Source organism: Sceloporus occidentalis, unplaced genomic scaffold (assembly GCF_023333645.1).
Source record: "Sceloporus occidentalis isolate IW3139 unplaced genomic scaffold, rSceOcc1.0.p SCAF_1, whole genome shotgun sequence".
Classification (NCBI taxonomy): Eukaryota; Metazoa; Chordata; class Lepidosauria; order Squamata; family Phrynosomatidae; genus Sceloporus; species Sceloporus occidentalis.
The window spans coordinates 120,373,657-120,388,728 of NW_028316981.1; the positions used below are offsets into that span (position 1 = coordinate 120,373,657).

The 15,072-nt window shown below is 41.9% G+C and overlaps 1 protein-coding gene across 1 annotated transcript in view; it reads left to right on the forward strand.

Annotated features, from left to right (window-relative positions):
- Positions 1-15,072, forward strand: part of LOC149322050 (dynein axonemal heavy chain 9-like) — a 261,190-nt gene that overhangs the window by 10,565 nt on the left and 235,553 nt on the right. The window contains exons 7-8 of the mRNA XM_089533794.1: positions 1,118-1,265; positions 4,165-4,339. Coding sequence (XP_089389920.1) covers positions 1,118-1,265; positions 4,165-4,339 — 323 coding nt within the window. The remainder of the gene's footprint in view (positions 1-1,117; positions 1,266-4,164; positions 4,340-15,072) is intronic.

Sequence of the window (15,072 nt, forward strand, 5' to 3'; positions counted from 1 at the left end):
GATTCCTGAAGGACCGCCTCTCCCCGTACATTCCGCCTCGCACCCTCAGAACATCCGGGCAGCAACTCCTGAAGGTGCCTGGGGCTAGGTTGGCTGTTACGGCCAGAAGATCTTTTTCCATAGCTGCCCCAGCCCTCTGGAACACGCTGCCCACGGAGCTCCGCTCATCCACCACCCTGGCCCAATTTAGGAAGGGCCTAAAAACCTTCCTATTTAATCAGGCATTTCCCGACTAAACACATCCTGTGGGCCTCCCTCCTCTCTCGTGGCCGTGAGGTTGGGCTAATGGGGTTTTTTTTATTGTTTTTATGGATTGATATTGTTGTGTATGTTTTTAATTCTGTATTCTGTCTGCGCTTCGGTGCATTTTGTTAGCCGCCCTGATCATTCGGAAGGGCGGGGTATAAATAAAAATTTTATTTATTATTTATTATTATGAATCTTTGTGCATCTGTTGACAAATCTAAAGCAGTTTGTATACAAGAAACATATGCTTCTCAAAACTGATTTTATAGATATTGGTGCACACTCCTCAGTTCCTGGTGCTCTTTGGGAAGGTTTTGAGTTTTGCATCAGTTTGCTGACTTGCTTAGCAAATACCCAAGCTTGTCATTTCTTAGCAAGGCCATCTTTGCCTGACTATCCATGGACTGGTAGCTGGGAGAATATGAATATTAAGATGTTCTTGCTGTACAAACAAGTGAAGATTTTGCTACCTGCATCATTATAGATGTGTTGGATTTATTATTGACAGATTCCTGATTTATTTCTAGTTCATGAATTCAGATTCTGAAGCAGGCAAAAATACACAGTAGTCAGTCAAAAGATGAGTATTGTGGATAGTATCCAGTTGCCTCCATTACATTTACTAGATCAGGATAGATGGCATAGCATTTTGCCAAGACATGACAAGCGGCAATTTTATTTGCTGCATAGTGAAAAATTCAACACTGTCAAGTTTCAAGACCCATGAAAGTGATACATAAAAGGGCATTAAAAACTTTGCCCAAAGAATCAGTTTCTTCCATAAACGTATGAAATTATTGGGTTTTACTTACCTGCAATTTACATGTGAAATAAAATGAGCAATTCTAACTTTGATATTTTATGTTTCTAGGGATCCTTTATATCAATCCAGCAGACCTGGGATGGAATCCCCCTGTGAGTAGCTGGATAGACAGGCGAGAAATCCAGTCAGAACGAGCTAATCTGACCATCTTGTTTGACAAGTATTTGCCAGTTTGCCTGGACACCCTTAGAACCAGGTACAGTTAAATAGCCTTAAAAGGATGAGATGGCACAGTGAAAAACTCACATTGGCTTGCTTATCACCTGTGCTGTTTATCACACGTGCCTGCCACATGAGTTTATGATAATTTCTGGTACAGAAAACATGTTTGCAAATGTCTCCTACATTGTTGCTGATTTACTGTAGTATCTTCAAATAGTTTCTTGTTTAAATTAATTGTTGTCCTTCTGGGGCTTTCCCCAGGAAATAAATGAGTGGCTCTTCATAGCATGTCTCTGTATAGAAGCTGTTCCTTGGATAGAATGCAGGTATCATAAATAATAACTTGCCATTAGATGCTACATTAACATTGTTAGCTGTACAAAAGCAGTAGAGTGCTATCGAATGACAAATAACAAGTCTTACTGTATGACGCTGTAAAATTGGGCTGTATGTAGGGCCAATTCATATGACCAGTTCCTGCAATAATAACTTCAAGATAATCCCTTAGTATGCCTTCCCCATCTGTGGCTGCCACTGTGCACAGGTGTAGAGAAATCTTGAGATGAAAGCCAGACAAACTGGTCTGCACTGTACCTTAAGCAGCCCCCAAGGGTTTTATGCAGCCTTCAGGTCTAAATTAAAAACAAACACAATTCTGGAAAGTGTGCTAATATTATTATTTTTTTAAAGTAAGGAGAATTTTTTTTAAAAAATGAAAAAAGCTGGCTTGGGAATAATGAGGGGGGATGGGGAGGTGAAGAAGACACCGATACCATGTGACTGCCCAATACTGCCATTGATATTATTTAATATCCCGCCTTCCTCCCAATATAGGGACTCAAAGCTTAACAACAACTTAAAAACAATACAGTTTAAAAACAGTAAAATATTAAAATATATAAATATAAAATTAAATAAACAATTAAACAATTTTAAGAGTTAAAACAATTATAAATTAAAATGTAATGTGTTAAAATACAAACTTAAAATTTAAAGTGCGCATCATTTAAAAACCAGCCCTTATCCGCTTGAAAAGGCCTGATAGAACAAGAATGTCTTTACCTATCGGTGAAAGGAGAGCAGGGATGGAGCCATCCTGGCTTCTCTAGGGAGGGAGTTCCAAAGCTTGGGAGCAGCCACTGAGAAGGCTCTTTCTCTTGTTCCCACCAAATGAGCTTGAGAAGGTGGTGGGACCTAGTGGGCTTGTAAAGCGAGATACGGTCCTTCAAATAACCTGGACCCAAGCCATATGGGAAGAACTTATCATACCTGAGGACTAATGGGACAGCAGTGCATTTGGGGCTTATTGGCAGGTTTTCCTGTCAATGAAAATCTACACTCTAACCATGAGTTGGAGGACAAGGCAGTGATGAGACGGAGAGGGTGACATGTGATAAGTATCACTAAAGTCACTGTTTTCAAACTTTAATGGTGGCTTAAAAGCCACGTGTGATAAACTCCAGAGTTTCCTAGAGGCCTTCTCCAGAAAATGGAAATTTTGCACAGATGAGAAACGTAAAGGCCAAGGACCAATACACACAGAATATGTTGGACAGCAAAATTGTTTTGAAGACTCTTCTCTTATACCCATAGGAAGATGAAAGTCAGCATGGGGTAGTGGTTAAGCTGTTGGACTGGGGCTAGGGAGAACTCTGTCCAATCTCCACTCAGCTGCAGAATGCCCTAGATGCTCTTGGTTCACCTTGTTTCTCAAGCTAGCCTACTTCAAAAGTAACTAGTTAGACAAAATGGGTAAGATGACCAACTATTTGAGTTCTTTGGAGGAAAGATGGGGTATAAATGCACCAAACAGTTATGTCCTCACACCTGATGTCACCTGGTCTATGTGGGGGCTGCTAGGTGTAGTGGTGGTGGCAGCCAAAAAGGGTATACTTGACCCTCTTTGCCACTGTGGCAAAGCTCGGAGAGTTGCACTCGGTTCTCTTCTTTGATGTGGTGGTGGAGCTTTCCTCATGAAGAGGTCTCCACTGTCGCAAGAAAACTGGGTGAGGTGCACTTGGGATTTTTCTTTGTTGCTGCAGTGAGAAGAGTTCTGTCACCTTGGTAAAGTCAGGAGGGGCGCAGTGGGAGGAGGGCCCAGCTGGGTGTTACCCCTCTTCTGGGATGTCACTCAGTGTGGACCACACCCACCATGCCTACCTAGTGCCACCAATGGTATCAAATAAGCATGTGCCTTTTCAATTAGGATTTTAAAAAGTATACATTTGCTGTAATACAATATCACTATCACTTCAGACCATTAATAAAACTGAGTTTACAAGTGAGTCAAATAGTAACTGGGACTGGATTTTTTGTTTAAAAATATAGCCAAAGTGCTGGCTTTCACACTTGCTTCAGTCAGCAGGGGTGCATTACAGCCATGAATGGAGTAGGCAGAGGGAAGAGTGACAACCTGGTGCTTTGTGTCTATATCTCATGGGTCTCTCAGGATGAGCAGCAGATGGTTCCAAGACAAGTATATTTTGTAGAGCCAGCCTCTCCAATAACTGTAATTTTTTTTTAATCAAACTACAGGGCTCTTCTGGCTTCACATGTCTATAAATGTAGCCTAAGCCTATGTAAAATATGAGATGAAAGGGCTTATTTGATTACTCTGTTATTTGATCACTTCTGAACTCATTGCGTGCATGGGAAATCAGTGCCCTTAGCAAGGCTTCCATTTCACTTCTTTCAAGAGGATCAAAGTTTTGAAATGGCTCAAACTTATGATTACAGTTATTACTTGGCTCCGTGCTGATGGTATTTCATTCCTCTCTGTAGCAGTGGATAAGAAAGATATACACAATGAAAGGTTTTTTTTTTAAATGTTAATGTTCGGAAAGAGGATTTATATGCCTATCTCCTCATATTGTTAAATGGCAGTCATGCTAAATCCAATTAAACTTCATAAGTTTTCAATTCTCCCATTATAGATTTAAGAAGATTATTCCAGTTCCTGAGCAAAGCATGGTTCAGATGTTGTGTTACCTCCTTGAATGCCTTCTCACCAAGGAGAATACTCCTCCAGATTGCCCCAAAGAGCTTTATGAACTTTATTTTGTCTTTGCTGCTGTCTGGGCCTTTGGTGGTGCTATGTTTCAAGATCAGGTAAGAAGATAAAAGTATATCCCCTCACACAACCGTCATGATTAAACAGACAGCTAAAATTATAAAAAGGAAAAAGGTAATACGGTATCCAGTTCTTGGCACCATAGTTCAAGAGGGATATTGACAAGCTGAAGCATGCCCAGAGGAGGGTGACCAAAATGTTGAAAGGTCTGGAGACTATGCCCTATGAAGAGTGGCTTAGAGAGCTTGGTATGTTTCTGGAGAAGATAAGATTAAATGGTGACATGATAGCCATGTTTAAATATTTGAAGGGATGTCATATTGAAGATGGAGCAAACTTGTTTTCTGCTGCTCCAAAGACTAGGACACAGACAAGTAGATTCAAACTAGAGGAAAAGCAATTCCACCTAAACATTACAAAGAAAGTCCTGACAATAAGAGCCTTTTAAACAGTGGCATAAACTGTCTTGGAGAAAGGCAGGGTATACCAGGAGAAAGGCAGGGTATACATAAATAAAAAATAATAACAATAAATAATGTGGTGTCTCCTTCCTTGGAGGTTTTTAAACTTAGGCTGAATGGCCATCTGTTGGGGGGGGGGGCACTTTGATTGTGCGTTCCTGCATGGCAGGGGGTTGGACCAGATGGCCATTGAGGTCTCTTCCAATTCTATGATTCTGTGAATCCACATACTCTGTGAATTCTGTGAAAGCCTGTGCCTCGCCCTCAAAAAGGAGGAGGTAGGCATAGGATCTATTCAGATGTAGTAACAACAGGTCTCTACTGTATTAGACGAACCAAGAAACAGAAGATAAACCTTTCCTAAATGCAGGGTGAGATGGTGTGGTGGGGACATCATTATCCCTCACAAAACAAGAGACTTATTCATACATCACGGTATGCCAGTGTTCTGTAGGATCCCTGATTTGCCATGGATATGCCAATGTTCTGGCTCCTACTTTCCAAGTATTCCTGCTTATAGTTGGAGTGGCTAAGATAAGCAGATTCTGTAGTTGGTTTAATGCAACATGCAGGCTGAGCAAAAGTTTGTGCTCCTGCTTGTTTCCCACACAAACAAACCAGAAAAATAATCCATGGTTTGGTTTTTTTTAAAAATGCTTTATCTGTCTTGTTAGGGGAGAAATAGGCTGCCCATTTCACACATCATTCTAAAAAAGCATGAGCTGTAAGAAAATATAAACCAGTATATCGTTTGTACAGTGGTAAGCCAGGTTTCAAGCATATACCTGGCTTATCATGATTAGTGAATTGTGCCATAGTCAGTTGGGAGTAACACTGAAGTTTTCTTATTACCCTACAGACCTTCTCTGAGTTTGGTGTTTGCTTGCTTGGTTTGGTCACATTCAGATGGACTTTGGTAGTGGTGCTGAACTTGTTATATTGTGTATTCATAAGACCTAGTTACAGTGTAACAAAAATCCAGCAACACTTTGGCTTCTGTTTACATAGAAAGGTAAGTATCCTAGAGGATTAGATTGCTGTGACTTCTACACAAGGAAGATCCTAAAATATTGACAACATGGCTAGAGTTAGCTGTCACATACCTTCCTGGCCCTCTCTTGGTAGTAGAGGTTGGGCAATAAACCTCACATCCTTGGTGGTATTGAATAGTCATCACCATCCAGAAAGACTGAATTGTGCATTGTAGACACTCTCTTTCCCTCTTCTCTCATAGGATAAAACAGGGGTCAGCAACGTACGGCCCATGGGCCGGATACGGCCCGCAGATGCCGTGGGACCGGCCCCAGCCTGGCCCTGCCGCTGATTGCTGCCCCCTGGGGGCCGCTGGCGATCGCGCCAATTGGCGCGATCGCCGGCGGCCTCCTCCTCCTCTCCGTCCTGTGGGGATGCCTCGGCCTTCCCACAGGGCGGGGAGAGGCTCTGGGGCCACTGGCGAACGTGCCGATTGGTGCGATCGCCGGCGGCCTCCTCCCCCTCCCCGCCCTGTGGGGAGGCCTCAGCCTTTCCACAGGGTGGGGAGAGGCTCTGGGGCCGCCGGCGAACGCTACCCTCCCAGGCCTCCCCCGCCTCCTCTGTCCCGCTCCCAGGCCGGCGCGGGGCATGGAGGAGGGGGGAACAGGAGGAGAAGGAGGAAGAGGAGGAGGAGGTTGTGAGTGGCCAGAGGCCTCTGACTACAAGGTTTTTTTAAAAAAATATTTTTGGTGCTTTTAATGCTAACAAGTCTCCCTTGTTTTGACAATGATAGTGTGGTGATGATGATGATGATGATATGAGTCAGCTTGAGAGGCATGCAGGCATCGTTTCAGAAGCCGAGAGAGTGTCACCTTCCAAAGTGTGTTTTGGGTGCTTTTAATGCTAACAAGTCTCCCTTGTTTTGGCAATGATAGTGTGATGATGATGATGATGATGATATGAGTCAGCTTCAGAGACATGCAGGCACTATTTCAGAAGCCGAGAGAGTGTGACTTTCCAAAGTGCCTTTTCTGTGTGTTTTTGGTTCTTTAATGGTGATATTGATATCAGCAAGCCTCTGAGGCATGGCCAGTGTAAATTGCTGTGATTTTTACAAACTCATGCGCAGTGAAGAAAAACCAAAGTCCCTTGACCAAGTACATACTTCTGAGAAGTATAGTTGGTGCAAGAAATCTGAAACAGCAAATCCACTTCTTGTGATACCACCTGGACATGTTCAATATATGCATAGCCATGTTAAACCATGTTCAGTGTGAAACCCAAAGAGTTTGGTTCTGCAATAAGCCTCTGATTAAATATGCAAGAGATGGCCATGTTAAGTAAAGCCATGTGAAATGCCCAAATGTGCTTAGTGTGTGTTTTGGAATTGTGTGTGTGTGTATGGGGGTGGTGGTGGTGTTTGGTCAGAAAGGGAAGTCCATTTCTGCCATCTGTGCCTTCATGCCTTCAAGATACAAGGGCTGGGAGGTGTGGTTGTTGTTGTGTGCCTTCAAGTTGTTTTCCTCACTTATTATGAAACGATCCTTTGCAAAGTTTTTTCAGAGGTGGTGGTGGTTTGCCATTGCCTTCCCTTGAGGCTGAGAGAGTGTGACTCCCCCCCCCCCCCCCGGGCAAAGTTTGGGTTTGTTGCTGTGTGTGCCTTCCAAGTTGTTATGGCTTCTGTGGGGTTTTTCTGGGCAGTTTTCTTCAAAGGGGGTGGGGATGCCATTGCCATCCTCTGAGGCTGAGAGAGTGTGACATGCCCAAGGCAAAAAAAAAAAAAAAAAAAAAAAGGAAAGAAGTAAAGAAGTAGTAGTTAATTTTTCAAACCCTTTCCTTCCTAATAAAGTCTTGTGTGCAGAAGAGGCGGGAGGGGGTTTGCTTTTGCAGAACTGCAAGGCTGCAGAAAAGAGAAAAGAAAAAAAGAGAGAGGTTGCATAACGACTGGTTTGGTTTTTACTTCAAAATATGATGTGTGCAGTGTATGTAGGAATTGTTTTTTATATTTTATTTATTTATTTATTTATTTAGTTTTAAAATTTATTTATTTATTTATTTATTGGCTTCAGCCCCCCAGTTGTCTGAGGGACAGCAACCCGGACCCTGGCTCAAAAAGGTTGCCTACCCCTGGGATAAAACAATACAGTTTATGTATTGGTGTACTGTATATGGAAAACTACTATGTGCAGTGTTTTAGATAGTTCAAAGAGTCTCACCTTCAGCTAAAGTTTCAACATTTTCCCTGCCTCTCTCTCCCCCCCCCCCCCCAAATATCTTGATGGGGAAAAAGTGAGATATAACTAGCATCTTTGCAGTTTAGTTTCTTGTTGTTGTTGTTGTTGTTGTTATTATTATTATTATTATTATTATTATTATTTGTATCCCACTCTTTTCCCTGTACTGGGATTCAGAGTGGCTTCACAACATTAAAAAACCGTACAATTAAAAACATAGAAAAAAGTACATTAAAAAGGAATTAAATTATTACAATATTAAACAGATAGTTATTAAAAGAATAAAGCATATTTTAAAAAGATAAAACTCTCTCTATAAAAAAACAGTATCAAATTTTAAAAAATGTTACAGTATCCCAGCCTGTCCTTATAATAATGCCTTAAAATCCTGTGTGAACAGGTAGGTCTTAACCTGCTAGTGGAAGGCCATCAAGGAGCAAGCCATTCTAATCTCCCTGGGCAGGGATTTCCAGAGTCTAGGAGCAGCCACCAAGAAGGCCCTCTCTCGTGTCCCCACCAACCTTGCTTGTGATGGTGTTGGGACGGAGAGGAGGGCCTCTCCAGAGGATCTCAGATTCTGGGCCAGTTCATGAAAGGAGATATGGTATGCCAAATAATGTGGACCTGAGCCATATAGGGCTTTATAGGTAATAACCAGCACCTTGAATTTTGCCTGGAAACAAACTGGCAGCCAATGAATATTATATTCACATTTGACCTTGCAGTTTCAGGAGGTTCTTTACAGAAAGAAAGTAAAAGTGTAGTTTCCATATATGTTCTATTTCTTCTCAAGGTTCAGAAAATCTCCCTTCTCTTGAATTTTTTGCTTCCAGAACTGGTCTTGCCTCCTCATAGATGCATGAGAACAAAGTTTATTTTTCATAACTTTTGATTGGTACCATGGCAGGAGGGAAGGAGGAAGGTTTTCTTTTTCTTGTTAATTTCAGCATCTAAATTAGTTGTCTTATCCAATAATTTATTTAATCCTGTTTTTCACCTCTGTTATTTAGTCATTAATTTAGAATTTCATATCATTAATGCAAGCCTGGAGCTTTCTCCTAATTTCTGAATTCATTTTCTATGTTCTTGATGACAGGCCTTAGTAGTGTTGATGCTGCAGTTTCCCCCCATCTCATTTGTTTTGACTGGGAATGATTTCTAGTGGAGAAAGATTTTCATCCCCCCCTCCCAAGAAGATAATCTCCCCCCCCCCCCCAGTACCAGTTTCCTCTGTGCCAGGTGCCTGTTTCTTAAGATGATTTTAAACATTTCTTGGTTCCTTCCATAGTCTTTAGACTTCTTTATTGATTTCCAGACTGTGATGACTATTTTACAGGTTTCCATCTAATTACAGACATGGTGATCATAACTCATAGCCCTTCATGTATGTTACCTCAGGGCTACATTCTCTTCAAGAAGAGGAAGTGATTGGAATTACTGAGTATTCATAAAGATCCAAGGAAGAAACAAACAAATCAAGCCAAAGATACTTTGGCACTCCTTTGCTTTCTTCCAGGATAAAGTAGAAATGCATATGTTTAGCATGTAGATGTGATCTTGGTGAAGTCCAACTTGTTTCCTTGAATTATTAGTGTTTTTTAGTATCCTATTAGCTGTTCAGGTTCCCCCCCCCCTGCTTCAACTTGTTTTGTGCTGTAGGTAAAATAGATGAATACATTTTTAAACATCCACTTTGGCCACGGAGAATAGGTAGGCTTTTGTGTGTTGCAGAGCTTATTGTTTAAGCAGAAAAAGAAATACAAAGCAAACTCTGTCCAAGTATACACTGTAAGATGAATGTTCTCTATGAAAGACAGAGAGATAGATAGGAAGATAGATAGAAGTGATTTTGAGTGTGCATGATTAACAAATGAGTACTTTCCTTTTCACATTCCCACCCACTTTTCCACACATTGCTATATGTCCTGTTTCTCATGCCATTTCCCTACAACACTGAAAACAGTATATGAGTGGTGTATACTGGGAAGGGAGTGTAGCTTCAGGATTTTTTTTCCAGTATTGGTAGCTTCATTTCCTGGAGTCCCAAGAATAATTGGCAGACCTTCTTTGCTCTTGCAGGCAAATGAGGTGATAATATGGCTTTTAAACTTTACTGTTTGTGTTAGCCCAGGATTTAGCCCTCAGTCACCTTTTTGTGACCCTTGATATCAAATCAATTTCAAAAAGGAAATTGCTGGTGATAGCCACCAGGGGGTTCGCCAGCACAGCAAACCAGCCATATCATATTGGGACATCTGGATGGCTCAGCACAGGAAGAGCCAAAGGCACTTAGCTGAATTCGCTTAAGATCAGAATATGCTCAATCCCTTCACTAAGGGAGTAAGGGTGGTGAGCTGGACTTGGCAATTGTTTGCATACACCAGACAAAAGGAGTTTCCATCTGGGAATTAAACTATTTCTGTCTGAGGACATTCAAGCTGATTCTACAGATGTTCTTGCATATCACATCCCATTCTTATCCTCTGGGAAAGTCACTTGAGCCTATTAACTCCTAAACCATTACTCTCAGGGCCCATTTCTTGCTATATATACATGTGGTCAGACAATAGCAAATTGGTCCAGTTTGAAGCAGGACAGAATCTCTTTTTGATTTCAGCTGGATACCTCAGTAGCTAGCCACCCCATGTGTCACAGGTGTAGGGTTGCCATAAGTCAGGACCTCCAAACCGGGACAAATGTAGGACAAGTGTAGGACAACATTTTCAAATGTAGGACAACATTTCTAAAAAATGGAGGACACGCGAAAAAAATTGGTGATTTTTAAAAAATGTTAATCTAAATGCATGTTTCTTAGACATGATCAAAATGGAAGGCATTTTGGCATTATTCCTAGACAGATGGCAGAAATGTACTTCCCTTTCTGGCCACCCCCCTCCCCCCATTCCAAACAGCACATTTGGGCATTGAACATGGCAATCTCTTGCATATTTCAGAGACTTATTCCATAACCAAACCCCTTGTTGGGTTTAATGCTTAGCATGGTTTAACATGGCTATGCATATTGAACATGTTAAGGTGGTTTCACAAAAAGTGGATTTGCCCTTTCAGGTTTCTTGCCCCAAGTGTACTTCTCAGAAGTGTGTACTTGGTCAAGGGACTGTGGTTTTTCTTCACTGCACATGAGATTGTAAAAATCACAGCAACTTACATTGGCCAAGCCTCAGAGGCTTGCTGATATCAATATCACCATTAAAGAACCAAAAACACACAGAAAAGGCACTTTGGAAGGTGACACTCTCTCGGCTTCTGAAACAGTGCCTGCATGCCTCTGAAGCTGACTCATATCATCATCATCATCACAACACTATCATTGTCAAAGCAAGGGAGACTTGTTAACATTAAAAGCACCCAAAACACACTTTGGAAGGTGACGCTCTCTCGGCTTCTGAAACAGTGCATCCATGCCTCTGAAGCTGACTCATATCATCATCATCATCATCATCATCATCATCATCATCACCACACTATCATTGTCAAAACAAGGGAGACTTGTTAACATTAAAAGCACCCAAAACACACTTTGGAAGGTGACACTTTCTCGGCTTCTGAAACAGTGCGTCCATGCCTCTGAAGCTGATTCATATCATCATCATCATCATCATCATCATCATCATCATCACCACACTATCATTGTCAAAACAAGGGAGACTTGTTGTTTTTATATGTTGTAACCCGCCTTGATCTGTGGAAAGGTGGGCTATAAATATTTATTTATTTATTTATTTATTTTTAACATTAAAAGCACGCAAAATAAAATTAAAAAAAACTTGAGGCCTCTGGTCACTTACCACCACCACTACCACCTCCTCCTCCTCCTTCCTCCCCCCTTCTCCTCCTCCTCCTCCTCCAACTCCTCCTCCTCCTCCTCCTCCTCCTCAAGGCTATGGAATCCTGGGAACTGTAGCTCTGTGGACCATTCAGCCTCCTTTTGTCAAGAGAGCTCTGGTGCCACAAGAAACTACAATTCCCAGAATCCCATAGCACTGAGCCATGGATGTTTAAGGGGGGGTCAAACTATTTCTGCAGCCTTTTGCTACCCCAAAGCCCTTCCTATTTACAAGCAAGGCAAAATCTCTTCCTTCACCAAGCCATTGAAAACCAGCCCAAGTGGAGGGCTGATTGCTTCTTTCCCATTGGTCAGCTTCGGGAGAAATTTGCATATTACAAGTAAAGGTGTTTAGGGCCTCAAAAAACGATCCTGTGATAAAGAATTACAAGAATACTGATGCGGTAGACATTTAAAAGATGAGACATTTAGACTCCCAGTGAAACATGAACGATTTATGGTCTTTTTTTTCTTTTCTCACTGTAACCTGGAAAGTAATGCCTCTTGCAGGGCATATATACCAATGTGGGCGGGCAAAAGCTCTGAGTGGCAGGTGTCCTGAAGACTTGCTCTCTAGGCTACGCCACGCAGGGAGGCGGGGAGGGTGGTGCACAGCCGCGCAGGACGGCAGGGTGGGGTGGGGTGGGGCTGTGCTGTGCTGGAAGGCAGGGAGGGTGGAGCGGGGCTTCTCCCTTTGCTTCCTCCACCCCAGGCTGCGCGGCCCGGTTTTTGGCGGCACGATCGCAGAGCCGCCTCCAGGGCCTCACTGGGGGGGGAATCCCGGGGGCGGGGCCAAACGGGCGGGATCGTGCAGACCCGCCCCAAACCGGGAAAGTCCCGCCCCCAGGTGGGATATGGCAAGCCTACACAGGTGGCTACTCAGCCATCCTCATTCTGGTAACCCTACAATTGGAGCTATGCTTCAGATTGGTACATCCTGCAATTCACTATTACCTACTATCTTTGCATTGTTAGTTCTTATGTGTGTGAGTGAGAGTTTGTGCATGTGGATTTCCCTTTTTAAATAAACTAAATTAGCCTAGAAAACTGGCTCTGGAGTTCTATGGGTTTGAAACCATTATATGAAGGCTGAGACCCTGGCGTCATGTTATTGGAACTCTCTTGCTGCTTCCTATTGAGCTAAATTTATTTCCCCATTGAATACAATTTGTGGGTGCCCAGTAGGGTTCCCCTGCAATTTAGGTAACACTTGTGACAGATTAGATTAAAATACAGTGGTACATCGGTATCCACTGGGGTTTGATTCCAGGATCCCTCCCCTCTGTGAATACCAAAATTAGTGAATGCTGAAGTCTCATTATATGCAAATTGTGCCCCTTAAATAAAATGGCAAAAGCAAGATTTGCTTTTTTGGGTTTTGGGTTTTTTTTTTTGTTTGTTTGCTTTTGTTTTGAGAAGATGTGGATGGTTGAAACTGTGGATGTAGAATCTGGATATGGAGGGCCAACTTTAAATGAAGTCAAGGAATGTAGAAAATAAGTAAAGGCTGGAGACACCTTTCCTTTTTTCAATACAAATTCTAAGTCATGGCAACTGTTTAAACAGTTGCATTTTGTAAGATGCTTTGCATTCTAGTTTAAAGTTATAGTTTGCATTTCAGCTAGGTGAAGACCCTTGTTAAAGCCCAGTGTATTCCACAAACTGAACCCATGGTTCAAAAATAAACCCACACCATTGAAGCTATAGGTTGTCAGAACAACAGATACAAATACAATATATCACTGTTGTAACCAGAATCCCAACTGGTATAGATAGTTATATGGGGGTTATGACATATCTTTGTGTTTTTTTGCAATATCAAAAATGCATATGTGAAATTGAAGGTTTTTGCGGCTGGCATCAATATTTTTTGGTAGGTTTTCAGTTTATGTGACCGTGTTCTGGAAGAGTTTATTCCTGATGTTTCACCAGCATCTGTGGCTGGTATCTCCATAGAATACTGGGCTGCAAGTGAATGGGGTATATGGATTTCAGTGGCTTCCCTGTGCATTCTGACCTGATATTTGTTGGCATGGTCTAAAATTTCAGTGTTTTCAAATAGCATTTTATGTCCAGGGTGGTTTATAACATTTTCTGTTACTGCTGATATTTCTGCTTTACCCAGTATGCAGTGTCTCTCGTGTTCCTTGATTCATATTTGAACACTGCATTTGATGGTTCCTATGTAGACTTGTCCACAGCTGCATGGTATGCGGTAAAGTCCTGCGGCGGTGAGAGGGTCCCTTCCGTCCTTCACTGAATGTAGCATTTGCTGGACAAACATCTAGACAATTTCAACAGCAAAGAAAAAATCCTTAGAGTAAACAAAAGTTTGACTACCAGTCCTGAAAAACACCAAAATCAAGACCCAGCACATGCAAATAAAAACCACTCAGGGTCAGAGAGTTTCCCAGCAGACAGCGGCTCACTAATTAGATAGATACCCGGAAGCCTTGCCATTTAATAACAGATCAACACACAGATTAATATGTAAATCACTTCCTCTCAACCAAGGGTCGCACAGTATATATACCCCACTCACTTCCATGCCAGCATTCTCTGAAGATGCCAGGCTCAGCTGCTGGCGAAACATCAAGAATAAACTCTTACAGAACACAGTCACATAATCTGAAAAACCCACAAAAAACTAAAAATGAATATGTTTATTCATAAATATATATATATACATTTATTTTTTTGGTAAATGAGAACCATTTTCATTTAGGGCTTGAATTGAATTCTCTCTTTTAGTGAGTTTTCCATTAATTTTCCTAGGAACTTTGTGGATTTCTGCTCTCTTAATGTTAAAGGAGTGCTCTAAAACCCCTGAAAGCATTCAGTCTTTCCTGCTGGATTATTCTGCAAGGTGCATTGGGTGTTCTGATCAGACAAAGTTTCCTTCTATAATGTTGCTCTTGACAGTTAACTCCCATGTTTCTTCCTCTGCTTCTCTGTAAATGTCAGAGCTAAGAATCCAAAGTGCTGTAGTCTGAACAGGAACAAGCAAGGATCTTGTGAAAAATGATCCAATATAAAATCTGTTTATTGCTCACCATAGAAATTGCCCTTAGTTCTGACCTTTTGCTGCTGAAATGTCAGAATAAACAATATGAATGCCTTCCCACTATTGCGTGTTGGTAGGTGGGCAGCAAGGTCCTGCTCTAAAAAGGAGGGCTGGAAGTAAAAGCATTAAAATCAGCAAGCCTCCATTACTTGAGCAGCTGAAATTTATCACCACTCTGCCTGTGTGGGTTGCT